The 10,489-nt window shown below is 42.3% G+C and overlaps 1 protein-coding gene across 1 annotated transcript in view; it reads right to left on the reverse strand.

Annotated features, from left to right (window-relative positions):
* Positions 1–5,327: 5,327 nt before the first annotated feature.
* EIF3H (eukaryotic translation initiation factor 3 subunit H) overlaps positions 5,328–10,489 on the reverse strand; it is a 175,965-nt gene continuing 170,803 nt past the window's right edge. Inside the window, exon 8 of the mRNA XM_018560856.1 lies at positions 5,328–5,541. Coding sequence (XP_018416358.1) covers positions 5,444–5,541 — 98 coding nt within the window. The 3' untranslated portion in view covers positions 5,328–5,443. The remainder of the gene's footprint in view (positions 5,542–10,489) is intronic.

The raw sequence follows: 10,489 nt of genomic DNA on the forward strand, positions 1-10,489 counted from the left end.
TTCTTCCCCAGCCACAGAGGCTGCACAGTGATAACTCTGAACCTTGGATAGATATGGGCCACAAGTCTTATTCTTGCAATGCAACTGTATAATTTCCCAGTGAAGTACATGACTAATTGGTTTTCATTTAAAAGATAAAACTTATAATGAATTACATTTTTTTTCTGCACAGCACTAATGTGAACAATGATTTGGCCAGTTGTAGGCTTCCCGATAGCTTGTTCGCCATCCTAATTCTCAAATCTCGACTGTCTGAATGGTTAAAGTGTATGTGAACCCAAAACAACATATCTTATTGCAGCTTACCAATATTGATGTGGTGGTTGCAGTCATTTTCTTTTCTGTAGGCTTTTTTCCTGGCGATTCAGCCAGTACCACCTATCTTAGGGCAGCTATGCTCTGTCCCTCCTTTGTACCGTGGTTCCCCGAAAATAAGACAGTCTTATATTTGTTTTGCCCCCCAAAAAACACACTAGGTCTTATTTTCAGGGGATGTCTTTTTTTTTTTTACGGTGCAACAAAATGTACAACAATGTAAAGTTATTCATGTACAACAATCCAAAACATATCTGGTATCACTCCGCCTGTCACAGTAAGCGGCGCTAAAGAGGAAGTATCTGCTAATGCGGCTCTGCTCCCTCCGCCGCCGCAGCCTTGCTTTCTACAGTACTGGCATGCTTTGCCATCAGGTACAGCGGTACCAGCGGTGCAGCAGTGAGGACATCAGACAGTGGACAGCGCAGTAAAGTATGGTACCAGTCTATGGATTTTCTGGGGTACTGCAGTTTTTTGCCGTTTCACAGACGCACGCAATTTGTAACCTGGGCATATTGGGTATCGTTTTACTCGTTGTAACCTCATCGTTTATATTTCATTAAAACAATGTGTATTTTGTTGTGTTTTGGGGCTTTTAATTACATTTTTCACTAAATGTTGGGGTTTAATAAGGAGTTGCACTAATATTGCGCAACATAAAAATTTGCAACTACCACCATTTTATTCTATAGGGTCTCGGCATTCAGAAAATATATAATCTTTGGGGGTTTTAAGTCATTTTCAGGCCTAAAATGTGGAATATAACATGGGTGCAAAAAATGAAAAAAAAAGGCCTCAGTCATGAAGGGGTTAATACAGTATGTCCCTGCAGGCTGATGCCATCTCTCCTGCTCTTCAAGTTCCCCCTCACATGCTACCACCAAACTAGGTCTTATTTTCGGGGTAGGTCTTATATTACAGGAATCTTGAAAAATAGTGCTAGGTCTTACTTTCGGGGTAGGTCTTATATTACAGGAATCTTGAAAAATAGTGCTAGGTCTTACTTTCGGGGTAGGTCTTATTTTCGGGGAAACAGGGTATCTATGGAGGAAAAATGTAGCCACCCTTGAACAGCAGCAACTTGGAGGGTAGTGTTTAGGGCCGCTGTCAAAGTACATGAACAGAACTAGCAGCTGGCTAGCCGAGAATTTTCTAACCAGACTGAAAACACAAAGTGGACCCCTATCATGCGTCCCCGCTACACACATTCGGTGCACGGATGACTCTCCTGGAGTAATAGGCTCAAAACTGGTGAAACCAGCACATGATAATCTTCCAAAGAAATTCAAACTTTATTCCACATGCATCTGTACAGAGCACAACCCCTAGCGTGTTTCTGCCTTAGTCATAGCTACGACTAAGGCCGAGGAAGGCAGAAACACATCAGCGGTTGTGCTTTGTACAGATGCAGGTGGAATAAAGTTTGAATTTCTTTGGAAGATTGTTGTGTGCTGGTTCCACAATTTTCTAACCGGCTCCTTTGATCAGCTGATCGAGGGTTGCCAGGCAGAAGGGTGCCGACAGTGGCACACACGCAGCGAACCGGCCACAGTTTGAGGTGTTTATACCCGCTTTAGAGGTACTAGTAGTTAGATGGACTTTACAGATGACTAACAAATTAAAGCCAAACTGCAGCCAATACTTTTTAGGCAGTTACAGAAACGTGACTTTTTTTCTTTTGGGGAAAAAGGTTTTAACTATATGGAGCAAAACAAATCATTGTAAGCACCCGTGTGCGTGTTAAATGGTTTGTCTCAACCCTCTAACTTCCACTATTGCTGGATGGGTTGGTTTGTTAAAGGGAGGAACAGACTAAAGCTAGCCATACATTGTGGGCTTGTTCACACTGCAATCCCCCCTCCCCCCCCCCTTTTGAATGAGTTTCCACATGCATGTTTACATTTATTAGTAACGCATTGCATTTTCTTGGCAATTCATTTTTTTTTACATTCACTATAAAATCCACAGGATAATTCTAAAAGCTTTTTTTTTCGCCACTCACAATTATGTGCATTCCACTGAACTTTATTTTAAAAAACTGGAACTCAACGCAATGGTGTAAACGAGGGTGATTAGACACCATTGATTTTACTATACATGCTTTCAGAGAGTATTCAAAAAAACACACACACCCGAACACATCTGGTGTGAACAAGTCCTGTTATGATTTCTCTAATTCAGCCGTGAAGGCTAAAGGAGAGAAATTAGATTTTCCTACCCATGCTAAACATTATAAGTAGATGAATCCCCATTGCCAGGTATTGGTTTTAGCAGTTTCTGCTTCTTCGGCTGCAGCCTAATACCCGAACAGTGCCTGGACCCGATTGGCTCTAGTCACTGTCCAGCCAACAATTCTCCACCTGGCTGCTTCAACAATAGCAAATTGCCAACAGGGCAGGAATTGTCGAAACTCGAATCATGCATCACCAGCTTTATGGTCAGGATCATCAGGTATTAAAACTATGTTACGGAGGGGACTCGGAAAAGCAAAGACTACTGTGTTAATGCATGACAGACTGCATCATGTATATCATTTTTTATCTTGCCCATAGTTCCACCTTAAAGTTTTTGGTTTCACTCACATGACCTGCTGCTCAGTTGTTTGCTGGTGAACCTAATAAAATGGCCCCTCAGCGTATCACACAGGATGCCAGTATTTTATATAGCCAACAATTGCAAGAGATTTTCAGTCGCCTGCGTGGAACAGTTGTTAAAAGGTCAAAGTGGAAGGATGCTTTAGTCCTGAAAGCTGTATTAGTGCATTGCCTGGGGCAAAGTAGTAAATGATAGAATCAGGCTGTTCCCTCCATTCCACGCTGGTGGGTAGAGGTAACATTTTCCTGTGTTTAACCTGGCTAGGCATTTTAGATATAGACAAGTGTACACTACATAAAGCCTCAGTACTATGTATTGACTGAGCCTTATTATTAATGCCGAAGACAAAGGCATGCATAGTAATCTTTTCTTCATCCATATGCCTATTACTGTTTCTAATTATTAAATGCTTTATTTTCTCTGGAAGCAATTAGGTATTCACTCAACTCTATTTATTACAAAGACCCCCAGTGCTTCAACGCAGCTTTCCCAACCCCCCCACCCACTTGCCCTCTGGTGCGCAGAGAGCAGCTCAGGCGTTGCTGCTATGCTTATGCAGTTTAATTTACATGCAAGACATCATCTGCATGCTAAGTCTCATGAATTCATTTTGTGCCGTCCTACTTGCTACATCCCTATGGCTTCTGGTATATTTGCCTCCTAAACTGCCCTGACGCTAACCTTGTGCCAGTATAGGCCATGTCTTCCCAGCTTCCAAACACCATTCTCGCTTACGTTTCCAATAAGGAAGTCTGCCCAGCATAGAATTGCATGGCAAGAGGCTGCAGACCTGTGAATAAGCACTTGGAAAAGCTTGGCAAGTCTGACTGCAATGGATTGAACTATTTAAGGACCTTTTCAGGATAGATATATGGGAGCCATCATCACAATTTGGGTTGTACAGGTGCAGACTATGAAGCTTTCAAACCAATCCTTGCTTCACTTTATAGCGAAAAAATCAGATCACAAAGTAGCTTGAACCTTTCCAATTAATCCAGAAACTCCCATACTGCTATTCCAACAGCATCTCTTAAAAGCTAAACGGAGCAAAGCTTGCTTGTAGAACATTTCTTGGTTTCTGCTTGGAGCGGTCATTTGATCACCAGTGGGATGCTCAGGGATGTGGGGGCAATGGAATGGTTTCACAACTACATACCTCCACAAGAGACAATAAAACCGCTAGGCCAACCCCGAGGCTGTGTACAGCACATCGCCACTGCCCAAACATGGGCAGTGACACAATACAACCTCTTGTGTTTAGGTACCCAGCTGTCAAAACAGAATCCTCAGGGAAGCCAAACTTAGCTTGCACAACGGACAGAACTAGGTGTGTCCTGGAGCTAATTGACAAGCCGCAAGGCTATGAGAATTGTCAGTGCTGAAGTTACAAGCCTGTAAAAGTTTTTTCATTTCTCTCTAGCGCACATAAACACAGCATGCATGAGAATGGTGACTCTGCTCTCAACTCAGAAGCAGTGCAGCTTTGTTGCCACTCCATTGTAGGAAGTTGCATTGCTGGGAGGCTCAATATGTATTTGTGGACTTAGTGTGGATGCACTTATAAGGTCTATAACGCACATTTTTAATGGGAGGCCATAGTTCTGCCTCAAGCAATTGAAAGTAACAGTCATGGTGCTTGTGGGTTTGGGAATTGACTAGTTTCTGACTACTCAGAAAAATGCTACAACGTCTTAATTCTACTGTTATGTTCCACCCGTAAAGGACAGAAACGTATTTGCACAATCCTAGTTGCTTACTCGCTCATCTGGTAATCAAATCTGCTATGATTCATTTATTGATGATTTTACTATGCTATGAAGTCCTGGCCCATAATGTTTTCATGCCCCTCTGTCACCACACTGCGTTCCTTTCATTAGGTTTGTCAAAATGTTGTTAATTTTACCGTTTGTTAGTCTGTGTCATATGAACCTTCTAGTTGATGTACGTACAATGTAACTTCTTTTATTATCACTTCAATTAAACTCTGTATCCCTAAGGGCTTGTTCACACCCAGCGCGTTCCAGGAGCAGAGGAGTTACAGACCGGATCAAAACTGCGTCCAATGTATTCCAGTGGTATTTTGGGCTCTAGTTCACACCGCAACGTTCAGTTCCAGAGCATGTAAAAAAACTGCATCAAGCCCCCATTTTACCTGCTCGGGAACGCATGCACACACCCTGGAACGCACTGAAAGCCCATTTCAAACAAACAAAAAAAAAAGATCAAAAAACGCAGTATAACAAACTGCACTGGGTGTGCAGAAACTTATGCAGATCTGGTCTGCACTTGGTGTGAACAAGCCCTAAGTGATACGGGTCGTTTGTATGGCTCTATTTCTTGCTACAACTCAAAAAATGTATATGCTAAAAAAAGAAAAGTATTCAAGTATCTAAATAGAAAAAAAACACAAGTCCAGATCAATATTAAAAGTTCTTTATTTGTTATTCCTGAAAGATCAATGTTGGTAATAAAAGTTATCCAGGCAACGTTTGTTGGGTGTTTGCACTGTCCTACAGAAGAGGGGATGGACATTTCAGTTAGCTTGGTCTTGTAAAGCTTCAGCCATGAACAGCTTTCCCAGGTTCTGAGAAGTGAACTCCTTTATGTTCTCGATGTACGTGTTAATTTGACCTGTAAGAAGAACAAACATTCACAGCTTAGTGGTTTATACACCATTTGAACATCGACAATTTCAAGAGTTCTCAAGTATATCCATGTATCAAGCATCAGTCACAAAGCTAAGGATGTTTTGGAATCACTTAACGGACAACTCCACCAAAAGTTGTCTAAGGAAGAAGGAGGAGTTGAATCACATGACAGAATTGTACGTCTCTCAGACACTTCGTACTCGGATATCCCACTAAAAAAATGTATCCATCCAGTGGCAGCAGCCATTACGAAGATAAATAATGGGATTAAACTCCCCTGGTTAATTCTTCAATGTAGAATATCCCGCTAGGGAGTTCAGCTGAGAAATGGGCATTAGGGACATCCAGGATTGAAACTGCTGAAATCTCATCAGTGGAGTATCTGGAGAAGGTGATTCAAGTCACTGGCACTCATCCAAGGCAATTAAAAAAGATACTGTATGGTGTTCTCTTGTTCTAGGTCACAATATGGCTTCGACACACCTTCGATAGAAAGTAAGGCAACACCTACAATGGTGTATAGATTACAGTATATATGATCTCCCACAGACCAGCCGGAGTCCTTTGCTTTGTATGTCTATTTTGCTCACCAGAATTGGGGAAAATAGGGGGCATTTGGAAGAACAATGGCAACGCAAACACTGACAGAAGCATCACATTTTAGCCCAGTGTAATGAACCCTTGCTTGGACATGTGTACTGTGTCTGTTGATCTCAATACACTTCTTCAGACCTAGACATCACTGAGCTCATCACTGGTTATTGGTAAGGCACTCCGAGGGCCTCCATTTTTGTGTATAGGGGCCATAAAGGCACCTATACACCTGTTGATCAGGATGCCCTAAACTTCTTCCTAAAAAATGCATGTTTTGGTTACCTAGCACACCACTAGACCTCTGAATCTTGGAGACTAAAGATTCCAGATTTACGGACTTTCCTAAATATCCAAGATCACCACAACTGCGGATCAAGTCGTATATAGCGGATGCTATATTCAGTCCACACTGCCTAAACTGGCCTTTGCTAACCGATCTTCAGCCGGGGTATGGCCATGCATAATGCCTTAACAGGAAGCTAAATAAAGGATACTCTACAATACTGATTCCATACAATATAGTGTAATAGAAACATTAAAAACAGTTGTAGTCCTTCAATAATCCAGATCCTTTTGCTCAGAAGGGTTAAAACAGCAGTTACATAGTTTCTAGTTCCAGGTAGTGACAGATTTACAGCATTTAGCAATTTACTAAGAGAAAAAAAAATAAAGTTTCCATGTTGGTCCAGTGCACAATTTCTGGTCCACAAGTGGTGTGAAGGGGGTAACGGTTGTTGATTTTGAACCTGTGACATCACTGTCTCTTCAGATCATATGAAGTCAGGACAATGAGGTCAGTATTCTGGTAAATGGCTGCAGTTGGTAGCAATTATCAGCAAGCTTGTGTATACATTTGGAATGATGTCAAGGAGATTTCTCCTTGAATAGAACCCCTTGTTATTTTGCTCTTGCTCTACAATCAGTGTTTAATAGTACAGCATATAAGGTTCCACATTCTACCTTGCAAAGACTATTTTACCCAATGTTAAAGCCAAACTCCAGGCAAGCAGATAAATACATATCTGATATACAGTACAAACGTTTTAGGCAGGAGTGAAAAAAAAAATGCTGTAAAGTATATATTTTTATTGTTTATTTGTTATCAATGAACAAAATGCAAAATGAGTGAAGAAAAAAAACTAGGGTGCAGAAAAATGGCAGCAGGTGCTCTGGACTGATGAGTCACAATTTGGCTGCAGCAGGAGGCAGTTTGTTCACCAAAGGGCTGGAGAGTGGCACAATAACGAGCGTCTACAGCAGGGGTAGCAAACCTCTGGCCCTCCAGCTGTGGTGGAACTACAAATCCCAAGAGGCATTGCAAGATTCTCACAGACATGACTCCCGAAGAGAGATGCATCATGGGATTTGTAGTTTCACCACAGCTGGAGGGCCGGAGATTTGCTACCCCCTGGTCTACAGCAACAGTGAAGCATGGTGGAGGCTCCTTTCAAGCCTAGGGCTGCATTTCTGCAAATGGGAGTTTTGGTCAGGATCAATGGTGTCCTAAACTTATTCTGCAGCAGGACAACAACCCCAAACATACAGTCAATGTCATTAAGAACCATCTTCAGTATAAAGAACAAGGAGTCCTGGAAGTGATGGTTTGGCCCACACAAAATGATCTCAACATCATGGAGTCTGTCTGGGATTACATGGAGTCAGAAGGATTTGAGCCAGCTGACATCCACAGAAGATCTGTGCTTAGTTCTCTGAGATGTTTGGAACATTCTAGCTGCCCAGTTCCTTCAAAAACTGTGTGCAAGTGTAACTAGAAGAATGGATGCTCTTTGGAAGGCAAAGGGCGATCACAACAAATATTGATTTGATTTGGATTTGTCTTCTGTTCATTTCATTTCTATTTTGTTAATTGATAAAAATAAACCAACACTGTATGCATCACTTATACTGATTTCATACTTGTTATGCACTATATAAAATCTTAATAAAGATCTATTGTTAAAAAAATAAACCAAAACTTTTATTTCTGAAAGCATTCTTGCGTTACAGCATTTTTTCACACCTGCCTAAAAGACAGACAGAGGCTACACAGCATCACAAATCCTTTGGCAGCCAGTTTTGTCAGCACCACCAGATCCTCCAACTCCATTGCAGCCCAGCTTGACCAAAAACAGCCCCTTCATGACCGGACAAGAAAGGCTGACCTGTTAGCATGTCAATTTACCCTACCACCCCCAATCTAAAGTACTGCTCTTCAAGAACCTATAGCAGGCTGATATCAAAATTTACCCAGATACTTACATTAGGTTGCATCTAAAAATACATTATTTTTTCAAATTTCTAGCTCATTCTTAAAGCACGACCTATTAAGACACTGAGGCTCCACATTGGATTAAGGGATTCTCAGGAAGTTGCGAGAGCTCTAACATGGAGCACATTTTTATCTCAGCGCTTGTGCTGGGGTATTTTTTGGGGGGGAAGATCTTCTTGTGTCCGCTCTTGGCCAGCGATACAAGTTTTTCATACTTTTATATTCATATCAGTTGGAATGCACAGATACTTCGGTATTGAGTACCGATATTTTTTCGGTACTCGCTGATACCGAATACAGAGTACCAGAAGTCCCATTCAGGAAGCCAGGTGGCGAGTAAAGACTCGCCACCTGGCTTCCCGAATAGCCGATAAGCTGGGCAGTGTGTAAAGACTCGCCACCTGGCTTCCCGATTAGCAGGGAAGCCGCCCCCGTGCTTGTCGTCACTGGGTGACAAGAAAGCATGGAGCCGGCTTGCTGGCCAATTAGGAAGCCGGGCGCCATGTAATGATGCGGCGCCCGGGTTCCTGATTGGCCAGGAAGTCAGCTCCATGCTCCCTGGAGTTTTTGCATATATCTACTGCTCACTAGGTTTAATTCCACTTTAATAGTTTTTTTTTAAACTACAACATACTGAGAGCCAAACACAAAGTTCTGTTTTGAAGCAAGCAGTCACTGACACAGGAAACCTGTGCACAAGGAAGAGCAGAGGGGTGTTTGCTTCAATGCACTGCTACTCCATTGTCCAATCACAGCTTGGGAATGGGGAGATGACCAACCAGAATTTCAGCATCCGTGTTTCCCATTATTCCCAGGGCTGGTCCTAGACATTTTGCACCCTAGGCAAGACCAGCTACTTGCACCCTCCCAGCCCGCCCTCCGTGCACGCGGCCCCATTCCCCTGCCGGCTAGCTTCCACGGGCGATAGATGGATGTAAGCAGCCAGGACAATAGTGAGACTGTTATTGGCTATTTTAATTTGAAACAGCCAATAGCAGACTGGCTATTGAAACACCAGCAACTGAGCAGAGGAGCGGACCTGAGAGAGAAAGTTGTCTCTCAGTTCCCTCCTCTGCTCAGTGGGCGGGTGCAATAGCCAGCCTACTATTGGCTTTCGCAATGTGAAATAGAGGGGGGCACCGTGAGTGAGTGGTCGAGTCTGCGTCTAGGCAGCTGCCTAGTTTGCCTAGTGGCAGCACCAGCCCTGATTATTGCCATGATTTCTACGTAAAATTCTGCTTCATGTAAGCTTTTATTTTTCCATTCACAAACAGATTTTCTTTAAAAAGAAAGCCACAAATCTGCAGCCCATGGCAAAGCATCCTTCAGGAATATAAATGTATTTAATCCAAATCAGGTAAGCAAGAAGAAAAAAAATAGATCTCATAATTTGCTGCTCATGTCTAGGGTGTCAGAGGGGCTACACAGGCGTGTATGAACCTTAACAGTGTCTGGAATGTAAATACACAATGTAATTACTGCACAATAATTGATTTCACTCACACTGTATCCCAGGGTCTCCCCGGTACATGAAATACTCACAGAATATAATTGTGCTCTACCTCGCAAATGCATTGCTAAGAGGAAAGGGGGGAAAAAAAGGCCTCTAGCTAAAATCTGCACCGTATTTATTGTTGCTGAATGTAAATTGTCTTTATTAAAAAATATTCTCGGAGTGAGCTATCCAAATCACAGCTCAGCAGCCATCCAAGTAGAAAATGAATCCTGAGTCTTGCAGGGTATCATGGGTAAGCCATTGCATTTTGCACTTCTACAATGCTCTCTTTTTTCTTATTCAGCTGGAGGGAATATATAAGCCTAATAAAAATGTGTGCTATCCTGCTGGACTCCATCCACACGGTGAAAATCACCGAGCTATAATCAGCATTCACCAGAACGGTGAACGGAAAAAAAAAAATCATTAAGTCTGAGTGGGGTTAATGCATGAAAAATCATTTGGTTTGTACATTGAAGGGGCATTGATTCAGAGCAATCGTACAAAGTTTCCTTAACCATTAAATGCAATTAGGCTGTAATTATAGGAGGGTAGACCCTAAACATGAAGATA

The sequence above is a fragment of the Nanorana parkeri genome, unplaced genomic scaffold (genome assembly GCF_000935625.1).
Source record: "Nanorana parkeri isolate BGI_ZX_2015 unplaced genomic scaffold, ASM93562v1 scaffold482, whole genome shotgun sequence".
Classification (NCBI taxonomy): domain Eukaryota; kingdom Metazoa; phylum Chordata; class Amphibia; order Anura; family Dicroglossidae; genus Nanorana; species Nanorana parkeri.